Below are 26,132 nucleotides of genomic sequence, written 5' to 3' on the forward strand. Positions count from 1 at the left end.
CAGCATTATCTATATGATGAAAATATTACAGATTAAAGGTATGAATATGTATTCATGCCTTTGATGCAAAACCTGCACTTTCCCATTTGTAACTGTAAAAAAATAGAAGACAGGAGTGGCTTAAGGGAAGTGTCTTAACAAACATTTATAGTAGGGCTAGACTAAACATAAGGAAAGGCATAAAAGATAATGCAAAGTTTAGAGAAAATTTTTGACAAAAACAGTAGGGCTAAATATACAGAATAAAAGAGGAACTGGAAGAGCTAAGAAGAAACGAAGACTGGGACAAAAATATACAAACATAGTGAGAGCAACAGAAGATAGAAATAACAGAAGAACAACAAATCATTGTGGAGAAGATTTCAAATTTTGAAGCCTAAAGTTGACTTTATTCATTCTTACTAAACAATTAACTGGTTGGACTTCCAAAAGCTCCACATGCTCAAACCTTCCTCAGAACTACAGGAAAGTAGCAGTTACGGACTACACAGTAGTTATGAATGTAAATGTGAACTTACAAGCCTTATTTCAGACTCCAAATTCAACATTTTGGGGTCACACCAGCATTTTCAAAAGGTGAGGTAAAACAAAGGGAAACCAGAAAAAAGCAGTAACAAACTATGTGCAAATGACTAAAGTACAAATCAAATTTTAGGACAAAGAATGGAAAAAGAGCATGCTAGATACATTACAAAATATGATGCACAATGACATACAACCTAAACAATAAATGAAAATGAGTGTTATAGCTGTGTGACTACAAACAGGTCTACTAAAATCCTGTCATTCCAATACAGATTTAGGTCAAGGATCCTTTACTACATCTCCAGTTTAAACCAAAAGCAAGCCTAGATTTCACAGATTGTAATACCATTTGTTGGCATGTAGGTGCAGTAATATAGATGCAAAGAAATAWAACAGACAACTCTTTGTATCTGGAAGTCTCAAGCATGATATATGTTTCACTAGTGAGGGAGGAGAGGGGCAGGGAAAGAGAAGTAGTCAACCTTGTGCTAAAAAGCAAAGATTTAACCCTCTAAAAATTAAGCTTCCACAGGGCCCAAATGAGAAAATCCAGTAAGTTTTTCTACATTATCAGTTGTAAAGCTAGTGTCTGATTCACAAAAATAGTAATAGACCTTATCTGTTTTTCAGGGGTGCATGAATTTCTGCTGACCATTTTTGGGAAGTCCCTGTACAGCCTTGCTCAAACACAGTTCCTGAATGAAACAATTTCCCATTTCTTTGCCATATGCAGAGGAAGTATTTTAGAAACCTATGTTTAATAAATGAGCAATTTTGCATTGTTTTTTGCCATATGTTAGTATTTTATTTTTTTAAGTAACATGCAGCAAATCAATAAAAAAAGAAAACAGTCCATTCTCTCTAATTTGGACACTTCCATTTCCTATGAACAAGTTTAACAACAGCCTGTTTGGAATATCACCACCCCCCCCCCCAAAAAAAAAAAAAAAAAAAAAAAACACAGAGAAAACTTTATTATATTCCATCCTGGCTCAATGTATTCCTCTGGGCAACCTAAGCATTCCTACAAATGAATTTGTCTGCAGTCCTAAATATTTCTGACTTCAGCCTGTTGGTTTTTAACTCTGAATTTTCAGGTGCATTCCCAGATACAGATCTCTGCACTTGACATGGACTTAGGCTTGCAGAAAACCTTAGTTTGCCTTCAGCCCTCCTGAAATCCACCTGCTTACAGATAAATCTACCCACAGACAAAAATATTCACCTGACTTGTGACATACAAACCTTCAAGAACAACGTCAGAAAAGAGCAAAACACAAAGCTTATGTAAAGGAGTTTCTTATCTTTTTCTACTACTAAACCAAGAATACTAGAATGTCACAGATTTCTGCAAAACAATAAAATCTTAAATATATTCCTTCCAAAACATAGTTAGTTGTGAACTTGGTTGGTGTCCTTTGACTAGGCAACCCTCTTTCCTCTCCCCTTTGTTTTTCCTTTCTCTGCCTGCAGGGAGAGTCTGGTTTCCTACTCAAAATAATGTTCTTTATCCATTTTAACCTYGTTTGCTTCACTTGGGGAATCACAGGCTCCAGTTTTCCTTCTCCCTCCCCAGACATCTATGCACTTACCAGACTTGCAGGGAATGACTCAAATCCAACGGTGCTATCAAAATAACGTCTTGTACTTCAGTAAACAAGGAATCTTTCAATATTTATGCTCTCTCCAAGACAATTAGTACTSTAATATGATCGAGACGGTGTCTAGAATTAACCACCCTTGTCACAACCCAGTTGACTTTACAAAAAGCATACTCTCTACAAAGTCAGCTTAAAAAGTGGCATCTGCCAAAAAGCCCAGAGTTCACTATTTGACACAAGCATCTGCAATCCTGTCATAGTCTCCTAATACACAGTGGCAAGAAGAGATCAAAGAAAAATTGAAGTTCTGCTATGACATGGAACAGTTAAATACACACCACTCTATGGAACAGCTTAATTCACAGAGCGATTTGCTACAGTGCATCTCCGTGGCTGGGCAGGATGAAAAAAACATTAGGCTAACACAGGGCAAGAATTACATTACCCTTAAATACATAAAATTTTCTTCACAGCAAAATAAAAAGCCAGAGGGCTTCATCCTTCATTCTATTTTAAGGCAATCTCCCAGGGGTTGGCCTGCTATAACTCCATAGCTAAAAGAGCCATCGTTGCATTCCACGGTGTCCAACACAGCAGCATTACAGAACAGGTTACTAGCCAGCCACCTAAATTGCTATTCTGACAACGTCGAGCACTCAACGACAAGCCAGGGCAACAGATACACTACAGAGCCAAACACATCTATATTCCTGCAACAAACAAGACTACTTAACAGAAGCAGAGATAAAATGGTCTGCTATTTGAGTTCTGGAAGACTTTTGGCTCACCACTATACTCCGTTTCATTTGACTTTCTGAGGTAAGCTTTAAGATAAGATGTGTGCAGTCTGAGACATCCTCTTTGAGAATCACATGCAGAATGAGATAAAAAAATGGCTATATAACATTACTCTGTATACTTTCCTGCAGAGGCAGACTAAACTAAAGACTAAAATCTCCACTAGTCATAACAAACCCTTTACAACCTCAATAACATAAATAATTTCAGAAAGAAGAGTGGCAGATTCTTTGCCCTTTTTCCATTACTTTTGAAAAGGAACTGAACCTTCCCAAAMGGCTCCTCTAGAAGACTCCTCCCAAGTTACAGCATGCTATCTTCTCTTTGTCTCCCTTTCTACAGCTCCTGGCACAAAATGCATAGTGCAAGAAGAGGAAATTTTGAGGCTACCCTCAGCTTTCAAGTGGTCCCTGCCAGTGGTTACTGGCAGCTAACATATGTCAGAGCTGCTCACAATGTTTTTTTTTTTTTTAAACCTGGGTTAGGACAGAGAACCAGGAAGCTACAATTTCTAGCTTCTCCTCTAGCTTTAGCACATTCCTTAGGACACAGAAGCTACCCTCCATCCTTTTACTAGACAGTACACAGAGCTCAGACTTCCTCAGTTTGACTCAAGTCTCTCAAGTTCCCTTTCTGCATCTCTAGCTTTCTGACCTCCAGTCATCCACAAAATAAAAAAATACATCTGACTACCTGATCCTCTCCTAACCACCTACTACGTTTCAAGAGGGAGAGAAACTGCTTAGTAGATGAAGCAAGAGATAGAAAATTTCTTTCCAGGCTCAGATTGTAATTTGGTACACAATTTCAACTGCCACAAAACAACACTTTTCCTGACAAAAGCAGTTCTATTTTCTTCTGCCCCTAGATGTTCCCTGCTGCCCTTACAATGACCCCTCAAACTGCAGCAGCACAAGCACAAGTTACTTGTGCCACTGCATGGTAAACTGCACTAGGAAACTGATCTGGGTTAAAACTACCTCAGCAGTGGTTAGATTTATCCCAGACCATCTTCCTCATTCAGTTCACCATGCTGTTAAAGAATAAAGTTTGCTATCCTCTCTCATGGGGTGGCACAGAAAACGCAACAAGCTGCCAGGAACACAGACTGGGAACTATTTTTTGGCAGAAGCTTTGGCTTATGTCAGTTGAAAGCACATGTGAAATTGCAGCCTCACATCAGAACTGTGGCCAGGATTTGAAAGAGAAGCAGTCTGGGAAGAGGTAATACTAAGACTGATTTGAACTTTAGTTTAAAATTAAAGGATTGAGGTAAAATTACATGTTCTTCTCTAAATGGTTACTTTCAATGGCACTAAGGCAAATCTCATCATTTTTACAACAAACTCGCCAATAATCAAGTGAAAGTGCAAAATTTTTTTGGATGAATATTATTCATACCTAATTCAAAGGCATTACAATTATACAAAAGAATATGGGATCAAACTTTTTTATTCAGCCAGACAGTGAAAATCCCTTCTAATAAGTTTATTATATCATTGTTATAGGAGGAAGTGATAGAAATGCCTACATTTAAAATTACCCAAGGCTTTCCCTGTTCTAATTTGCTTGCAGCTTGCCAAACAAAGCTTGAGCCTGGGTCACTATTACTAACAAAGCCAAGAGTGATTCCATGAAGTAGTTAAGAAGAATATCATCTTTAGGTCAAAACAAAAGACAAGGTCATGAACAGCCTAAACATGAACATGAATTATCATATAAAAATGAACTTCCACACTAGGTCAGATTTCCATGGCTGAATTAAAACAGAACCTAATAGACTAGGTACTTCAGAGAAACCCAAAAAAACCCTGTTCTGGATTCTTCTGGAACAGCCACTGTCATTTCTGTTAAGAGTTTATATGATAAAGAATGAAAACCTGCATCTCTTCTAGTTTTAAAATTATCTAACCTAAATACACGTGGTGTTACCAACATCAAAATACAACTCTGGTGAAACCTCATTTTATCAAGTCAAGTTTGTTGACTATTTATCTAGTTGAACTTTTTTATTTTATTTTATTTTTTTTAAGGGGAGCATGCAGTTTGCCTTCTTCATGACAATTTTTTTTTTTATCAATACTTCACTGTTTCCTTACATTCACTTCTAAAGCAATTAATCCTAATCTTTTTTCTTCACATAACATTTCCATAACATAAATGTTCAGAGACCAAAAATCATGATCCGATATATTTATACAAGCACATAGGATTGTCCTTACCTCAGACAACTTCTGAATGTTGAATGAGTTGCATCTCAACTCCTCTGCACTTTTTTTTTTTTTAAAGACAGTATGTTTAGAACTAAACATAGTATTCCTGGTGAAGTCATGCAACTTATTTACATAATGACATTATCAGATTTCAGTCCAAAGAGCAATTATGACATATTTAGCATTTGTCTACCCTTGAAGAAGTCTTGTTGGTAGGGTTTTACTCACACTAAAAGTCTCATCTGTACTAAGATTATTGATATGCTTATGTATATGCTTTTTTTGCTATTTTTTCCTCTATTGCCAACATAGCCTTTCTAATAACCTCTTTACAATCTTGTCATAAAACCAACCTGCACTTTAGCAGCTGCAAAATAATTTCAAGTGAGGTCCCTTATTACTACTTTGGATATTGTAACAAGTTTTAGGCTAAGTTTTTGCACTGAAATTGGTCTTTCAGAGTCCTAATTTGTATTTCTTTTCACCTACCACATATTTCTCCCTCATTAAAAAAAAAGTTGTTTCTGCATGAGACAAAAGACATTCACAGGAACTAGCAGCTTAATTTCAAGTATGGAAAAATGGACATTTTAAATTGTACTGTTTGTAGAAATGCCACAGAAATGCTAATCAAAGGTTTAATAAACAAGACTGGTATGAACAAGAATCAGTATTAAAAAGAGTTGGCTGCAGATGGCCATTTAAGTGAGTACTACTTTTTGTGTATTTAAAATCAGTCACCTCCTTGATGAGAATGACTCCCTCCTACAAATCCAAAATGCATTGGATTCTCTTGTCTAATGGTTATTATTTTGGGGTTTTCAGCTGCGGTATCACAGACAGGGTATATTAAGTAAAATTTGTATCTAAATCTTGGATCTAGCACCAGATAGCATGCTTTCCTGTAAGCAATTCTAATTACTTGCAAAGAAAATGGAGCTGGAATCATAACAGACAAAAGAATCTGCTCATGAGATCTGATCAGCACTGCATGCACAGATATGAGAACTCTGTCCCGTAACTGCTTGTTGGATCAAAGGTTGGCCTCAAGAAGGAATGTTCACATGATTAATAGAAATGCACTAACCCTTCTACAGTATTACCACTACCCAGGATTTACTTGGCAGTGAAAAGCTGATACAGAGCTACTGATATTATAACAAAACTGTGAACTGAGTAGTACATACAAAAAAAAAATAAAGATAAATATAGTCTTCAGGTATCAAACTTGCAAGGCTTCATACAATTACTGAAAAAGCACAAACCTTCAGGTCTAAAGAGGCCTCAGCAAATGACTGGGATAGTTTTACACCCATACAAGAGGAAGTTTTTAATGTCACATACCGATTTCTTTTTAATGTTCTCCAGATCTTTGAGTTCATTCTCAATCTTTGTGATTAAATCCCTGAGTTCATCAAGATTAGTGCAAATAAGCTAAAAAACAAATGAACACAAACATTTGGTAATATGTCACTTGGAAAACATACAAAAAAGTTAAATAAAATCTAGAGATACACACTATTACTTAATGACACCATTTGATTTTATTTTCTTATAGAAATTTTTATGTAAACACAAAAATAACCAGGACATTATGAAAGGAAATCTAATAAGAAAATACTTCACTCTTCTGATAAAACACATCTGCTTATCAGCTTCCATTTTGAAATGTAGGCATTTTCTTAAAACTGCAGTGAACACCACAAACTATCAAATTTGTTTTACATGTAGCAATGCCTCTGAACAAGTTTGAGTAGCAAGCAATTCCATGGTGAATCAATGCATGGTAGCTTTGTGCTACACTGTGTCTATAACAATTACAATTGCTAAAACTTCTACCTCAATTAAGTTTCATATGGTTACACTTACTATTCCAGAAACATAACCTAATAAATCCAGCCATTTTTATAAAATAATATGGTTTTAACAAGAGTACTATATTTAGTGTATTGCAGCTTCCTCCTATTCATGTCTTTAGAAAACATCTTTTTACATATTTCCTTTGAGAATGGACAAACAAATTTGCCAACAAATAAAAGTAATCTGTAAATTTTGGCTTACCATAATTTAGGGCAATTAAAGACTTCTTAAACTAGAAATTATYAAACTATTAGCTTTCATTCAGGTTATTGTACATTAAAACTTGTTTTTTTCTGAATAACCTTAAGTGGAAAGATTCTTTTATTACCACTGAAAACAACATTGAAATCACTTTAGAAAAATCAAATACAAACAGAACAAAACCAAAAATGCTATTATAATTTTTTTGTTAAATCAGTAATTCATAACAACATTTTTTTTTTTACTTCAATTGCACATTAAGTTTTAGATTTGGAAAAAACTCAAATAATAATAAAAAAAGATCAACCATGTTGTTTCATTATTAAAATACAGAACAGACACCTTTAGCAAAAGGCATGTATTTCAGAAACCTGTAATACATAAACACAATTATTATTTTTCATAATGCTTGCGTATGTTTGACAGGATTGGGAAAGTGCAACAACACGAAATAAATGTTTACCCTTATCAAGTTTACAGTGTTTACATTTATCAAGCTTAAAATAGAGAATGAATGAGGAAGTTACCACCGTCTTGCTGTAGAAAATATGTGTAAAATCAACTGGCAAAAGATTTCTCTCTTGACCCAGAAAACTGTGTTACTATGTGTAACTCTCTTAGGTTCAATACTGGACCTCTGCCCTGTACACGTTCCAAATATATAAATGTAAACTGGAAGCCACATAATGGCTTGTCTTCTCCCATCTGGTCTGAAGAGAAATCTGTGATACCGTATTATTACACAAAAATGTGAACATTTGTCAGATCAAGCTCTTGACAAAAGCCAAGAAAGGCCCAGATTAAGTTCTCCCCTCTACAACTGTAATTCATCCTGTTGGCTATGTACTTGACAATTCAGTTTTTAATTGTATCACTGCTTTTTATTTTCTTCTGGAGGACCTGCTTAATTCAGTGTACCATGGATCAAAGATAAAGCAGAATTATGATGCTAAGAAGGATACTGCCCATAAAACTCTGTGCTACATGTGCTGCAGAGGTAGAAGTGGATGAACTAAGTAAYGCAATAGATTGCAAGAAGGATCACTTCAGTATTACATTAGCTGAATGATGTCCTTGAAATACCAACTCTACCACAGAGCTCCTGCATGACATCAGACAACTCGTGCGGCGAAACTTTTCACAGGTCCCAGTCCTGTTTCATTTTCAGAATAGTCACTTGAGACAGGAGGATTGATCTGCAAAATTGTTTATTGTGTACCAATCCAAACTACAGCAATGGAAAAACAATATCAATATATAAAGCTAAGTTGTCTTGGGGCTGGGGGACAAAGAAAGGTAAACAAACCTCCAAGTCCCAACTTGGCATGAAAACAGGTGGATGTTTGAGCCTAATACCTGTGTTAATTCCTCACTGGTAAAACAAGGAAAACAGCAGCAGCTCAGCTAAGACAATTTGTTGTCAAAAGAAATTTAGTGTCTGAAACACATATTATACTGAGAGCATCCACAAAAAGGTCCAAGATAAAAAATTTGTATTTCTTCATTAACATTAGGACTTGAGATGAGGACCAATGATAACTTCTTCCCAATCAGTGTGTACCTCTGAAACTCCTTGCATTTTCCAAACATTTCCCATATTATTTATGGAAAAAAACAAGAATTTTAAGGAATGGATGAAAAGCATAGTTATTTAAAAGTGTATTGTATTTCATATGCAAAAGAGGAGTGAACAAACACAAGGATAAATAATTTAGGGATTTCCCAAATTTTAGAATCTTGACCTCAAAATTTTAACATTTTTGTGGCCAAGATTTTAGGCACAACTAAGACCTAAAAAGATCAATGAAGTTACTATCAATTTTTAAATCACTTTGGATGAAGAACAAATAACAGCTGAAACAGGCTGTTACTTTCTCACTTTGACAGGCTTAACTTATGACTTCATTTAATTTTCAATATATGGCAAAAGAATAAATAATCCCTTTATCATTTTAGGCAGAGAATTCAGAGACAATTTTTTCCCCCCTTTTAATTGTCTACTGATTTACAGTCAGTAACCACAGTAAAAGGAGATTAATTTTCTTCAGATCAATTTGATATGGAGTTTAGCAGCTGTTTCTCATAATGCGACTCCAATGTATGTTGCATACTGTTCTTTGCTCGCGGTTGTTAACTGGCTGAACTTAGATATTCAGTTTTCTGCAAGCAGTGTTGCCTAGACTCGTTTATATGTTTTACCAGGTAAGTTAACATGAATGCAAAAAGGAAGATGATAATGTCAGTTTAATCATTCTGTTGCATTCTGATAGCTCACTGCAGCTTCACATACTGCTCTTGAAGAAGATGCCTTCTAATTAACTATCATGAGAAAAAGAATCTGAAAAAGAAAAAGATGTTTCTTTTATGACTTACCAAAAGTAGTGACATAGTAGTTCCTGTCTCTAGAACACTGTGCAGTTGCTTAAAGTTCCAGGGTGTGAGTATTTCTGTTAAAGGCTATTCATGCATATGCTAACTTCAACACAGGTATTTTCAAATCAGGGTCAGAACTTACTACATATGAGTTAAATTTTCATAGGCACTAAGCGTTGTTTTTTTCAACAGAAAACAACGGAAGCTGCAGGTATTTAGTTTTCCAGTGAGTTTGAAAATTCAGTGTTCAACTTCTTCCACTAAGATGTAGTCTCAGATCTTGGTGACCTCTCAGATATCCTACTGATTACTAAAACCTTCAGGAGGAAAGACAGGAATAAGATATCTCCCCAGATTTTTGTAAGTTCCATTACAACTTGGGAGTCTCCAGTGATGTCTCAGAAATTATAAATAGACTCTTCACCACTATAAAAGAATCTAATTCTGTGGATCTATTCATAAATGCATACCTAACATACACTCCTCTAGATCACTGATGCTCCCTCTTTGGTCCCCTTCAACCAGCCAGAACTTCAGAAAAATTCTTTTTTAGCAATTTTCAGTAACTTTTATGCAATTCAGGTGAGTTATGTGCCTAAATTAGGTTATTTAGGCAATGAGTGTAAATTACTTTTATTTCCTTTTTTCCCCCCCCCCCTATGAACCTGCTTTATTTATTGCTGTTGTTTCCAACTGGAAAGTAATCATATATCCCCCTTTTGATATTTGTATTCATTATAGACCAGAGATTATAAAAAATGAAATTCTGCTATGACACAGATAAAAAAGCCAGAGATTTACCCCATTTCCTTAAAATGTGTATATTCTTTCTATACTTATCATACATGTAGATATATATAGCTGCATGTATATATTATGTACAGGGAAAAGAGGAAGATTTAGAAAGCACTTATTATCAAACACAAATATACTTTATTACCTGAAGTAAACTGTCTGTATAGCAGTAAATTACTGTAATTTCTTTAAGATACTAAAAAGCAACAAGAATTATAAACTTGGGACTCAGAATTTCTTAATAAATAAATAAATATAAAACAGCTAACTTGCAAAATCATGATCTATGAACCTGTCAAGTCACTTCTCAATCATTTGCATTTTCAAAATATTAAAATCATGTGTTTTTATTCTATAAAGATGACTAAATTTGCATCCTCAACTCTTCCCTTTTTTTTTAAAGCAGTGTTGAGCTAAGACCTTCATAAAGATTTGAAATCACATACAAATAGAGTGATGATCACCAATTTGTGTTTATTGCTTTGCTCCTGACATTCAAACTACAATAGCAGAAAAATCTGTTGTGTTCCCTCAAGCAGATCTTTACAAACAGCACTCTAAACTTTAGCATTAATTAGTACACTCACCTCTTGAATTTGTTTGTTAATAATTGATTTTAATGCAGAATTGGGGTCACTGCAGATATTAAAAGAGGTATAAATACTAATTTGCTCATCTTTAAAGTTTGATTTTGTTTTTTAGGTAAAAGATTTGTATGTAAGTATAGGATCTGTTCTTATGAAATCATGTGCATTATGGGTTTTAAAATGTGAGGATTTTTCATATTAATAGGCACAGGTATATAAAACAACTTACAGGTTTTCAAAAAGGTTTTGTTTATTAAAGAACTGGCATTTAAGAATGMTTAACAGTATTCTTACAGTTATACTCCCTCTTGCATAACTCATAGGGCAAGTAAAGACTTGAGAAGCGTTATCAAATAGTTAAAATTATACTCTCACTCTCAAACAGTTACATAATTTATTAAATTTGGTCACCCAAGTATGTGGAGTAGTAAGCATAAAAAAAAGCATGCTTTATACTTCTCTAAAAGTTTTAGTAGTATTCCAAATACAAATGTTTTAATATTTGCAAATGCTTGCAACAGTCATATTAGTCTCCCCTGCCCTCTTGAAATTTATAGTTAGTAACCTCCTTAGTAAGACTGAACTGCTGGTACTAACAGATCTTAGCTTCACCTAAAACAGATCTAAAGCCCAACTCTTATCAAAAGAGGTTTTTATCACATTTTAATTAACATAATACATAGGCTAGATATGTAACTGTGCAGTTAACACAGTTTAACTAAAAAGTGAGGCTAAGTTTTAGATATTTTTTTAGACAGAATATTCAGCAGTTTAATAATGTAAAGAAGAATTTATATCTATTAATTGTGAACATCCATGCAATGTAGTTAATGCACTGCAAAAAATACAAATTTTTAAACACTTCAACTATTTCCTGGAGTTGCCAGAAGCAGTTCTAGCACCTACCATGAGGATATAGACAAAAGTCAATGTACGTTTAAATAGTGTCTAACCAGTTTTATCACCAGGAATTCTACTAGCTCCACCTGAAACACTACATTATCATAGAAGAAACAGATTCAGTTTGAGCATTTTACAGAATAGTTGTGATTTAATGATGGTCTACTGCAGACTGCTTTCTCAAAATAAGTTTTAAATAATCTTATAATCAAAGGAGAATTTCAATCCAAGTAAGCATACACACACAAATTGTGACAACTGAATTACTATAATACTTCTGTTATAGAATCATAAAAAAGAGATGATTTTGATAAGCACTCTCTTCTCTGGTCTAAAGGTCATGTGCAGATAAGAGGTAAAAGTTACAAACAAGATGAGCACATTAGTTTAGATTTTTTTTTTTTTTGCAAGGCCTTCAGTAAATTGAGCTAAATATTCTCAGTTCAAGGATCATAACATCACACCTCATGCAAAACCCTAATAATTTTATTCAGAAATGCATATATTTGGTAGTATCTACCTTATAAAACAGAAGAACCACTATTAGGTTTCCAAGTTTTGTGCTTTATCAAAGTCATTTGTGCTCTTAAATAATACTGGGAAATGCTATGTAAACTGCACGTAGTAAAAATGCTATAACATTCTCTACCAAGAAAAGGTGAAATGCACATTGAAGAGTATTCTAAGATTAAGCCTTTTGATCTGCTGTAACTGGAAAAAGGCAATTTGTCTTCTATTATGATTTCCAAGGTCTCTGCCAAAGACTGAAGGAGTTTAAAGACATTCAGATTTCAAGGGCTTAAAAACAGAAATGAAAAAAATCATTTACCTGAAATTCTGGTATGGCAGACTTTGTGACAGCCTTCCTCTTCTTTGTGATTGCTTTTTTAGATATCGATTTTTTTCCTTTTAAGATTAAAAGAAAAAAGCTTCATAATGTTGTTTATTGCACTTCATTAATAAAACCAAATTACATACAGCCTTGAAAGTTAAATTATAACTAACGGATGGCTGATGGCGAGTCACGTAAACATGATGAATCAGAACTAGACTCAGCAAAAGTAAACATTAAACTACAAATATATGTGCATGGCAGATTTTTTTTTTTTAAACAAAAACCAAACCCATTATAATGCCCAAAACATACCACCTAAAAATTAAGACACTACTTCAAGAAATTTATCAAGTCGGAGAAGAAACATTCACACCACTGTTTTGGAAGGAGCAAAATCCAGAACTTATTCCATAAACTTAAGAAATATAGTATCTTACCTGCAAGATTTGTTCTCTGACAGTTCTGCAAGTTATCCACACACTAGGGCCTGGGACCTCTGTATGCTACAGTAAAACACACCCTCAAAGCAGAAGCAATTTCTAGAAATCCCCAAACGGATACATTGAAGTTACCAATGAAATCAGATTACCACTTCATTTATTCTGGCTGTGGCAGAACTTAACATTTCAGAAGAAAGTAAACGCCTTCCTGTAACGCCCTTTCCACCCAATTTTCTTCATATCTCAAGATACGTATCAATCATTAACTAAAACAGGAAAAAAAATCAAAATTCTTTTTTCAATTTATTACACTGTGAGGTTTTCTGAACATCTTACCTGAATCTGAAAATAYCCACTTAAGAGATAGGGCACTGGGCTAGATGGACTGCTACTATGAATGTAGATCTGAAACTCCACATACTGAACACATAACAAAATTTAAAGGAGTCCCAAACTACCAAAAAAAACCCTCCCAAACCAAACCAAAACCCCTCACAGATAACAATTCTTGTAAAAGATTTTCAAAAGGGACAAAAACTATATAGGCACCAAAGCTATGTTGAAACTAAATAATTAGTAAATGAAACCAGCATGGAAGAATGTAGCATGCTATTTATCGGAAAATTTTCAAAGTACTCTCCTCAACCTATATGTAAACTCTGAACATGTAAGAGACCTAAAACTATTTGTACATTTCTTTATAGAATAGGGTTGTTTTACTTGCTTACATTTTAGAAAGATAATCCAGCCTTATATGAAGAAAAGTATCCCATTTAATTGACGTAATATTTTGATCCAGTAATTTCCTGCTTTCACAGAAATCTATTTGAATAGATGTTCAATATTCAATAATGATACTTCAGGTAGTAAATAACCTAGTTAAAAGCTTCAAACACTGTTAAAATACATACACACAAATACATTATAATCAGGTAAAATTATATTTGAAAGATCAACTGAGCATCAGCATAGGAGCTATCAACAGCATAAGAATACTGCTATATTTTTCAAGTCCTTTTCCTTAATAAAGGAGAGGTTTACAACARGACTGAATAGCACATGTAACACTACTGTAACTACTCTGCATTTTGTAAGTTCTTGGTGGGTCATACTCTTTCCTTTCTTTACGTAAAGAGGATATGCTAGAGATGTTTTCATGCTACAGAAGAAGTGATAAAAATGTAGAAGCATGCATATTAAATCAGTGACCAAAACATTTTGATGACGTGTAAAAAAAATTTTGAAATTGTTCCATAATATCAACATTTCTATTATGTATTTCATGGATCCAGTAGGACTGAAAACTTATTTGCTAATATTSAGAACAGTGCTATCCATTAAATGGACTAAAGCACACATCTGGTATGACTTCTGACAAACCAACTCAAAAACAAGTCTGGTCATATGGTTTCTTGTTTTAACATGGTAAAAGAACTTTATCAGATAAGGATATAAAGTGTTAAAAAACAGTGGGGTTGCTAGACTGTCTAGCTTTATCTAAGAAAGATTTGAATACAATTAAAATGAAAACCATTTTTAGCATATCAGATGCTGTGTGATGCAATATACTTTGAAAAAATAGTAGTCAATGGACGTATAGTCTCTTTTTCTCAATATTCCCTTCTGAAAAACAGAAAATCAATTATTAAGAAGAATTAATTGAAAAAAGAAACATAATTCTGCCTTCACAGCAGCATCTGAACAGCAYGCAGTAAGGAAGATATAGGGTAATAAAAAGAACAAGAAGAATAAAAAACTGAATAGAAGCACAAGGAAAATGAGTCTCACCTTCACTGTAAACTATATCAAGGAAAAAGTCTTTGAAAATATAATAGGACATCATAAAGGAAATTTACTAGATTACATATAGCAGAGGTCTTGCACAATTATTTCCCAGACTAACATCCTCCACAAGCTAAGAATATATCTGTACAGTGCAACATCATAATCTCTTTCCTACTTTGTGACTATACACAGCAAACATCCTATGGCACAGTCATATATCACATACTGAAGAAAGAAAACACTACAAATGTTTGCACAAAGGGACAGAATTAATGTATGCAGCAAACTAACTTTGACATTTCCTAGTTCTCAACTTCTAACTTAATATCTTTATAAAAGAACAGTTTTACATTCAAACAGAGTTGCAGCAACAGAATTAATAATCTCTTTATTTAAAAAATGTCATCTCTAGCTTCTTGTTAAATACAGAAATAATATTGCATATGTTTTCCAAGTTTTAAAGGAAWTTTTTTCTTTAATAGCTTTTTAAAGAAAAATCACCAGAGATCATAAAGATGATGAAGAATGGGTTTAAAGAAATCTATTTGGTTCTTTCTGAGACAACGCAGCTGCACTGTAACACTGCACCTAAGTCCAGTTCCCAAATTGACTGAGTAATAATCTTTAATACCAAAAAATATTCAAGTTTATTTACCTTTAAAGGAAAATTCTTCAGATAAAAATCAACCAAGAATCAGATTTCTCCCTTAAAAATCTATCAAGATCTACTAGTTTAGATTCTCGAACCACAAGCAGACATGTACACCCAAAACAATCCAGGGTTAGAGATGTCATCCTCTCCTGCTGCCTGCTACTGTCTCTGCTGCATGTAGCATGGAACAAGTGGGCACCCTTTACTCATGCCACTGCAAAACCTCGTCATTTAGCTTAAATTGCTGATGGGTTTAAGCTATACTTGCAGGCTGAGGATGGCACAGATTCTGCGTGGAGAGTAACGTTACTAAGGGGCTGAAAAAGTACCCTGAGTGGCAACTTCTAAAACCACTCCAGTGAGATCTCCTAGAGCTCTTTTGACTATTATCCTAGATGAAGGCTGTTTAAAGTGCCTTAAATCACTTCTGTCAACAAATGAAATAATGTTACTGACAGTAGCTAGAGGTATTTTGAATCATAGCACATAGTACCTTTTAGAACATACTCAGTGTACAAACACACTGAATGAATTGCTGAATTGCTGAGTGAAATTGCTGAATGAAAGCAATTAGAGCTAGAAAAACACATCTAAGAAATAATTAAAATAAACAAATTGATATGCATTATTTCTTCAAATCACCTATTCCTATCCAACATGCCCTGCTTATTTCCTACTTCTTAGTCCACAGCTTTTACTAGTCAAATTTTATAAGCTATTTAACAATAGTTTGACGCATAACGTTCCTTCCTCCCCCAAATCAGTCCAGTACAAAAACTCTCCTGGTATGGGGGGGAAATTAATAAATCTCCATCCTTAGAAGTTTTCAAGGCTTGACTAGACAAAGCCATAGCTGACCTGATATAGCATTTTTGACAGTCCCACTTCAAACAAGAGGTCAGACTAGATGACCTCTGAAAGTTCCTTCCAACCAACATTTCCTATCAAAACTGCTTTACACAGTAAACATACATTAAAAGTAAATAAATAAGAATCAGTAACTCAAGGCTGCACTACACAGATGCAAGATAAAATAGTTAATGCTTTTGCCCATTCTACTTGTTTATACCCCTCCTAACCATGAAGGAGGTAATGATTAAAACACTCCTCACCAAAACAAATTAAGACCTTCCCAAGCTAAAAAATAAAAAAGTAAAAAACAAACAAACAAAAACATAAAACAAAAAAACAAACCCCATGATCTTGAAATATCTGAAGAGGCCACTTCCTTCAATAGCTGCAGCTATATAAAAGCTGTTGTTAGGCCTACCTCCTTGAGACAGTTGCCTCTCTATCCAGCAAGAGCTACAACATTAGATTATTTTTTGCAGGATAGAGAAGTATTTATTTGGACAAGTGTTTGATAAACATTTTATAAATATTGATAAATACTGAATTATTCTGATTCTACTTTCCACTATAAAGCAATACTTGCAATTAAAGCTAAAATTTTACTTTTTTGATTTAAACTTTAATTTGAAATATAGTCAATACTTGCCAAAAAAACCCACAAACAAACAAAAAAACCCTCCCTCATCTCACTTGCCAGAATTATACAATAATGTTATTGTATAAAGAAAATAATTCTTTATTTAAAAATACACACAAAACTTGCTCATTCCTAATGATGTCTCCACACTGCCTGTTCCAACAGACTCCACACCTCACTTGGGTTTTGGGTCAGGAGGAAGAGGAATGAGGTATGAGACAGCTTACCTTGGACAGAAGTTGTGACTCTTACCTCTTTTTGTCTTCCATACTGCAGGATAGTATTAGCTATCAGTATATTACCTTCAATACCAACAGAGAGCTGAGCTGTCCCTGAGACTGGGGAGGGGACAACTATAGCTATCTAACTCAAGAGCCCTTTTAGGGCTCAGTGAGCAAATCAGGACTGTGTAACAAATAAATAGTCCTTTTCATTCTCTGCCAGAAGATAAAGAGCACGCACACAATTATTTTTTTTCAAGCAAACTACAACAGATATGGTCATAAATTAAACTATAATTCAGTTATGTCTGGATATAGCACAAAAATTCTTCATGAATTTAACGCAATTTTCTTTCTCTCTGCAATAACATGCTACCAACTTGTACACAGAGTTCATAGTAGCATCAAGGACAAATAGTTTAATTTGTACATTTCCAGACTCACCTGCTGACACAAATCACTTGGATATTGATCTGAAACAAAAATACTGGTAAAACACACACCATCTGCAGTGAAAGACAGTGGTTATGCAGCATTTTTGCTACCATACCACTGCTTTTTCTGAATGGAGACAAACTCTGTCTCAGGGCAAGAATGCAGTATGATATGGGTCTTCCACAATTAATTAAATCAAGCAAACCCTTATTCATTTGTAGGGCAAGCTAGAAACTGTATTATGCAGGCACAAGTAACATTAACTTGGAGGATGTCCTGTCCCACCAGGTAACAGTGTTCAGTGACTGAAGAATGACGAAGAAGAAAACCTGCATGGTCAGTGTTAATATAAGCCAATAGCAGCAGTAACAGAAGGTATTAAAACGAATATGAAACAAAGACTGTTCTCAAAAAAGTCTGTTTCAAAGTATGTGAACGTTACATTGGAAGACAACTGAAATATTTCTGCTCATGTTTGAAGTAGGCTATTCAAGGTTTCATGTTTGACTCAGATCAAAGACAGTATTTTAAGTAACAAACCTAAACCAAAATAATCAAATAAACATAATTCAGATATGAATGTGTTTTACACCACTGCTGTTTAATTTTTAATGCTAAAAAGACAGCAGACACAACAGGTCAAGCAGAAGGAATCTGACTCCCCTGAATTAATTGTGTTTTGAGTTATGGACTGTTCTAGTGTCAACTCCTATGGGATTATTTTATCTCTTTGACTGGTATCTTTCACTGGTAGTTTTAAAAGCTGTGTGTTATCAATTTAATAAAAAATTARTAGTAGGTATTTATGATTATTATAAATCATTTGTTAAATTCTGCTGAGATTAAGAAAAAATCAGATCCATAGATCTTTCATATTTGTTCTTTTAAGTATTGACACAACCTTACATCTTATTGGAACACTTCTGTTCTAAGAGGTACTGAGTAGGAAAAAAACAAAACAAACCAAAACATTTTATTACCTAAGAGCTCTGAAAACAACCTCTTAGGTGTTATTTTGAACTTCAATAGGTCCAGAAGATGTTTAGCTACTGTAGTTTTTCCTTTCAAATCAAAACAAATTCCATAGATATTGTGACTGAATAGATTTTCAGGCAATTAATAAACTAATATAAAAAAACAGGGCTTCAATTCTAATTAAAAGTATCAAAAAAAAAAAAAAAATCCATCGGACAGATTCAGGGTAGATACAACTCAGAAAGAAGCCATCTTCAGAAACGGTTGGTTTTGCTATATGGGCTGAAGAAGGTAGAGGAAATAAGTGATCTTTCAGGTCTCTTCTATCCCTATCTCTCTATGTTTCTTTACCTCCAAAACAAAATAAAACAAAATACTAACCCACAGAAATATTCTTGACATTCATAAATTATCTGAGGGGCAATGTAACTCATTTATCAGTTATCAAAATGTAAATCATTTTGACCTGAAATCAGCAAAATTTCTGAAGATTTGGTAAAACTTTTTGTTATGAAGCATGAAACTTCAGACCTTTTACACTTCAATCTCTCCTTCAAATTACAAAGTGGTAAAATCATAGAGCATACCAATGCAATCTTTGCAGCTTATGCAACAAAGCCTCATTCCCATAGAGAAGGATGAAAAATGGTGTTTTTCCTTTTCATCATGGTAAAATAAAGTTATCTAGTCCTTCAAACTGCAAAAATTCCTGTATTTTCTCATGACTTTCTAGATGCAACTCCACTGTTTTTGAATAGAAAAACTGACCCAAGCTTTTCTGTTCATTTGCAAGAAACATTTTATGACTTTCAAATGTTTTGCAGCTACAAAGCATGTCTTACTTTTATTTTATTCTCCTGATGTAGGTTTATCCTATCCTGATTCCAACAGTTCTTCCTTTAGAAAAACATACTGTGCAATAATCTGGAAAATGAAGTTGACAAAAGACTTCTGAAGCTTCCATACCGACACAGCATGCACTTGTTTATAGTCAAAACAGCAAAGCAGGTCTCGACAAGCGCATCAATAATGCTGACTTACAGAACAACATAGGCAAATCCAGTAAAACCTCAGTGGTACATGTTTTTGAAGACATTAATGTTGACTGACAAACACTGCATTGTGATGCACTGAGAACTTTGTTACTACTTGCAAAACAGAAGAAACCACAAGTGTTCGCAGAATACCTCATTTAATGCTTTCAACGTGGCTAATGGGCTGTTCCAAATCTAGGGGCTTAACAATACTATGGTAATAACATTTTTATAACTCTGAAGTCAAAGGTGAATATGAAACTCCCAAGGACAGTATAGCAGACACTGCTAAATTGTTGCCAGACTATAAAATTCATTCCTTTACATTCAAGCAATTCTTGATTTCATATACAGAAATAGAGAAAATATACTGTGAAATAGACTTAAAGCAGGTGGATTGCCATGAATCTTTTAGAGCATGAATATAGGGTATRAATTTTACACTGAGGTTCTTGTAGAGGAAATTGTGTCAAGAAATTATTTGAGTTCTGGCCAAGTATGCACGATATCAAAAAGGGTCTATGACACCAAACAGAGTAAGTGTTTCAATTTACAGTTACTTCAACTTCTGCTTCAGGGACATCACAATTATTTCAAGTAGCCTCTGGTCCCTCCTTCCTCCTCTCCCTAGCACCATGTATGTTTCAAACTCATCCAGTCACAAGTTCATTCATGCAGTCACAGAATTCTCACACTTTTACACTGCAATCCTTGCTGCACCTCATGATGTTGTACCTCATGATTTACCTCTGCACAGCTGTCTTTGTCCATATCCTGCAAGGCTATTACCACTGTCACAGTCCAAGTCAAGGATTTATAGCCTAATTTAACTAAAACCAGTAATAAATTACATTTAAAATGGATGCCTTGCACACTAGTTGTTTACCAAACTATTCTGCGAACTTGTCTTTTTGTCAAGGAACAATCAACTGTCAATCCTCTATAACTCATGACCATTTCGAAAGACGAGGATGCTTGCTGTTCAGATGTCTTTTCATATCTAATCTACAAGCACAGTAAAACATAAGTCAATTCAGCCCAGAATTTCATTATTTTCTGAGCGTGGAGACACGCAAGAAGCCAAAACTTACTTCACAGCACAGTTCACACTGAACTTAGATGTTCCATTACATTTATTACAACTCTGACCATTAACGCCGACACAGGACACTGTCACAGTAATAACCTTCAACTTGCTTCAAAGACAGAGATTCAATGAAAGGGTTATATCTTCCTTTTCATAACTTGTAAATCCATCTCACATCTTTGAGCAGGCCCACAACAGGGCAATGTTCTCCAGTAAGTTTTGCTCAGAATAGTTATGGGAAGTTTTCAGCTAAAAAACACACAAGCTGTCTATGTTCAAGAATGAGGTTTTTTTCAGGTACATTCTGGCCACTTTTAACAGCAATTCAGGAAGGTGCTAATCATCTTAACAGAAACATGAACAACTCAAAGTTGCATTTAGCTCCCTTACAGAACCCATAGGAAAAAAGTAATCTTGTTAAAAAAAATTAAAGAAAGGTGCTCACTTTTTACACTCCTGATGATGTCTTCTACCTCCTGTACTTTTAAGAAATGTAGTAAAAAGTGATTATGGCTATAATCAGCTTTAGATCAGCATCTCTGTGAATTTAAAACAGGTATTACCAAATCTCTTTCAGAGTTCTACAACACAGGGACATCTTTAAACTGAAGATGCAACTTAGAAAGAGCTCTATGAGAGTATTATTTAACCTTAAATATGACAAAACAGCGAGACTCAGTTTCTTTAGCATGTCATTAGCATGAAGTCATTCCACCAGTCCAAGCCTATCCATTTTAAGTAATAGCTACAGGACTAATGGAGATTTCACAAGCACAAGATGAAAAGCTCTTTCTCATAATACCGTAACGTTCTGGTGAAATCTTCCTCAGCAAGGACAAAATTTGCAGTGAAGAAGAGGTCAGAATAAGAAAAGTGATTTTCCAAAAAGTATTAACAGATAAAGGACAAGGGAGGACTAAAATAGGATCCTTTTTACAGCCCAGGACAACACTAATTCTACCTCTGCAGTGTTCTCCAATTATGAAAATACGTGTAATTAAAACCAAAGTTCACACAAACAATGACATTATTTCTCAGTAGGTACTGGTTTACAGTTACAGAAATATATTCTTAACACACCTATACAGTAATTATTTTCTACATTAAATCACCACTGACAACCTGAAGCTCCTCGTGATACAATATGCAAAGACAGGTATTCTACTGCTGGATTTACTATTCAGAAATGGAAAAACACAAATTACAACTGAAGTATTCTCACACAGGCAGAGTACTACTTTTTGTTACAGTAAGCTTTTGAAATATACTGGGTCCTAAAAATTCATGGGTCTAATAAAATTCAACATAAAGAATAAAGGACAATAAAAAACATATTAGCAATATCACCAAGTTTTAACCAGTTTCAACGCAGTATTCCCAAGACTCATGTAAACAAATCCAAACCTATATGCACTTCAGAAAATAAAATATGAATTTATTACAAGAAATCCCCAGAGATTTCTGTCTTCATTTTTAGTATCCAGTGCCTCATATATAAGAYACAAAACTGAAAACTGACTGGAGGGAAGTTCCGTCTTGATTTCAGTTTTATTAATGAGCTTCATTTTTCTCCATGGTGTCAATTAAAAGACAGGAATTTTGAACCGAAAGAACTGCCTATATTTAGGTATTGATCTTCACCATATTACAGTGAGTGCTATTTCCACTAACAGTGCAAGATTAAGTCTTTGACCCTTCAAGACCAACAATTTTAGTCTTGAACAGATTAAAAATTAAATATTCAGAATATTAGAATTTTTTCTTCAAAATTACAATGATTTCTATAACTGCAGTTAATGATGCATTTCTCTAGAAGAGTTTAAATAACACTTAAGTATTTATGATTTAACAATACTTTAAAGTTTTTCTCTTCTCATTTTTAAAAACAGAACAATTCATAATTATAAAAAGATGATGTATTTTGAAAGATGTTATTAGGCATATAAAGTATAATGATGGAGGCTATAAAATACCTTTCCTAACTTTTATTTTGTTATTTTCATAAAATGACACACATTTTAAAAAAGCAATAATCACAATAAACATCATTCTTCCTATCAATTAACTTCAAAAGCTACTTCCAAATATTGCCATTCTGTTTTTTCTAAGCAGTAGTTATCTTTCAAAGCAATAATCTATTCAAAACTGAACACATTCTGCTGCATGAACATTGTCTATTTCATAGAAAGTAGATTTTTAAGCATGCATTGTTAAACTAGGGCTACAATTGAGATAACTACATAATTTAAATCCTTTCGCAGAAAAAATAATGAACACTGTCTTCAGTTTTTTTCAATAGTTCTTTAAATGGAGAGGCCCTTATTTTAGGCAAGGGTCATTATTCAATTTTTTTGTTGTTTTTTTCTTAAGACTGAAAATTGGTGATACTTTTGAAGAGTTAACAGTCACAAAACTGAATGTAAAATATGTCACATTACTTGTGCCGAATACCACATACATAAACTGTAGCTCTTAGTATTTATATTTGGATGTGGGCACAGAAATATTTTTGGAAAGAGGAGTTTACGACTCACAGGGTAAAAGAGATGTCTGAGTATTTTGCACAAATACTTGGGATCTAAAATTATTGTTTTATTAGCTACCACTCAAACTGTAGGTAAAATGTATTGGCAACAGTCCTCTGAATTCTTTTACCTTTTTAAAAGATGTTTTGTCACAGAGATTTTTGTTTTCAGCCTCTTGCTTTAAAATTTTGAAGGGATTTCTCCAATATTTACCTGTCAATCCACTCTGTTCTAAAATAAACCAGTTGTGTCCTAACATGCACTGTTTGAAGCAGTCTGCTAAGACCTAACACATATACCTCAGCCTATGACTTAACAAGATGGCAGATCAAGTTTTAGGGTGCTTTATACAACATCAAAAAAATCCAGCAGCAACTGACAACTTGTACTGTCTTAAGCACTTTAAAATTATTTTAAAATTTTTCAGTAACTGGAAAACTTGCTGGATCAGGTATCACCTATCCGTGACCCTCAACTAGACACTGTCCACATCTGTGATAAAAAAATACCATCTGCTAAAATACTGTATTTGAGTTGTTTGACTAAGTTGGCTGAAACATGATCAGGCCCACAGTCAAAGCATTATTGTTTGGTGACCTAAGACTGAACAGTTCTAGTAAAAATGATTTTAGAATCATGACCTTATGCAATCACTCTGCATTCTCTGTAACTTGGATGAGGTAAATTATCAGAAAAAGGAGAAATATTTCCACAATTGCTATGAGAGCATGAAGCCACTTCAAGCCACACTCTCTGGAGCAGACTGGTGGGTCAGATTCATTCTCCCTAAGAATTTTTAAAAACAAACAAAAACTCCCCCAATGATTTATGTTCTCTCTAGATAAATTCTGCAAATCAGTCATGGTTTAATCAACCAATAAGCCTGTTTCATATACTTGTGTTATTGAATGGGAAACCTTTACATCAAAATTAATGTCAGAAAAGTGTAATGCAATAATGCTGTCCCATTTCACAATTTGAAACATGACCTAATCAGCTAAGGAGTCAATTTCAAGCACACAAACACATACAAAACCAGTATCTCACTAATTTTTAATATGAATAAAAATGTCAACTTACCAGATTTGTGCTTCTTGTGTTTTGCTTTCTTTTTGATGATAAACAACTTGTTCTGGATCTCAGATTTATAAGATTTGAATGAATGAAAATGAATCTCACGCTTTCTTTGTAAGTCATCAAGTTTTCTCTGTAGATTTTCATTCAAAATGTCTTTCAATTTCTTTTTTTTCTTTTTTTTCTTTTTTGCTCGCAACTTGTTAAGCTTTAGTTTCTTATTATTTCGCAGTGAGTTCTCCAACATTGTTTCTTTACTAAATTTGTGGCGATTCATGTCTGGATTGTCATTATGACTGCCATTAGTATGTATTTGGCAAGTTTTCAGGGTGTTCTCCTGGAATGAGCTGATCTCAGATTTCACTCTGGTAGCTTCAGCACAACTTTGTCCATTCTCTACAGCCCATATTTCTTCTGGGCTAAGGTGATCACCAACAGTTTCTCCTGAACTAATCAACTTCTCCAAGTTCTCTTTACAGCAAGCAGTTTTTTTGATGTCACAGACTCCTGAAGTTTTGATTTCACAGTTAAGTTTCATCTCTTCTGTGGTGACTGTAAACCTATCTGAGTGGATTTTTTTTTTTGGACAGCTAACAACGGAATCCACATTTTTGCCCAGTTCTGTCTTGGAACGAGCTATCAGCTCTTCTCTGCCACCAGAGCTGACGTCCCCATTGCTTTTGCTTATGTGTTTTACTCTCTCCAATTTGATCCGTGGTACTTTTTTTACTTTGATGGGAGGAGATGGAAATTCAGGAGCCTGAAAAGGTTTTTGTTTGTAAATCCGAACATCTGCACCACAGAACTGTGGAAAATGAACATATGCATTCTCCAGGTAGTCATAACCAAGAATTACTTCTCTGCATTCATGGATAGGCTGACCTAGCACAGCATCCTGAACATCTTTTTGTGTTTCATACACAAAGTCACAGAGACCTTTTAGTAGCCACACTTTTTGGTAGAATGGAAGTTCATGAAATGGTTTTTCCTGCAAGGGATTAACTTCTCCAAGAACTTTAAAAAACTGGGGACACAATCCAAGTTTTTCTGCACAGCTATTAGGATTGTCAGTCTGCCCTACAACAGTATACCAGTGTTGTACTTTCTGCCTAAGTGCTGCTTCCCAAGCTCTGTAAGGAAGTGTTGGTCTTCGATGTAAGGTAGATCTGCGATGAGGAGGACTTAACAAAGAAGTCATTATTTTAGATAAAAAAGCATTACACTGAGGCATTAAAAGACAACGTTCCAATTCATAGAACACTATTTCAGGTAAGTTTAAAATCTGCTGTGCTAAACAAAGGAAGTGACCAATAGCTGGAATCTCCCACATTGTCTCCATCCTTGTAGGTGCTGCTTGAGCTAAAAGTGCCTTTTCCCATTCTTCTACTTCTTTCTGACTAGCTTCTTCTGCTTCTTTTCTTTCTTGTTCTTTCAGCCTATCGAAAGAAAGTTCACGAATATTCAGATATCATGTGAACTAAAAGAAACAGTGATGGAAAAAATTAGAACTACAGCATGAAATACATACATATCTTAAAGTAACAAAGAACACAGCATAAAAAAAATGTAATTTTTGTCTTATTTTATATTACACAGTGCATCATAGCACCAAAACAGGAAATTAGATTCCCTTATTTCTCATCACAACTAGTTTAGGAAAGTGAAAACAGAAGAAAAACTTGACAGATACCAATAGTTTGGGGGTTTTGAGTTTTTTTTTTTTTTTT

At 34.3% G+C, this 26,132-nt stretch overlaps 1 protein-coding gene across 1 annotated transcript in view; it reads right to left on the reverse strand.

Annotated features, from left to right (window-relative positions):
* Positions 1-26,132, reverse strand: part of KIAA2026 (KIAA2026 ortholog) — a gene marked incomplete at its 5' end in the record, with an annotated part of 56,477 nt that overhangs the window by 13,077 nt on the left and 17,268 nt on the right. Inside the window, 3 exons of the mRNA XM_026083598.1 lie at positions 6,482-6,571; positions 12,683-12,759; positions 24,412-25,841. Of these exons, the coding sequence (XP_025939383.1) occupies positions 6,482-6,571; positions 12,683-12,759; positions 24,412-25,841 (1,597 nt within the window). The remainder of the gene's footprint in view (positions 1-6,481; positions 6,572-12,682; positions 12,760-24,411; positions 25,842-26,132) is intronic.

The sequence above is a fragment of the Apteryx rowi genome, unplaced genomic scaffold (assembly GCF_003343035.1).
Source record: "Apteryx rowi isolate R43461 unplaced genomic scaffold, aptRow1 scaffold_61, whole genome shotgun sequence".
Taxonomy (NCBI): Eukaryota; Metazoa; Chordata; class Aves; order Apterygiformes; family Apterygidae; genus Apteryx; species Apteryx rowi.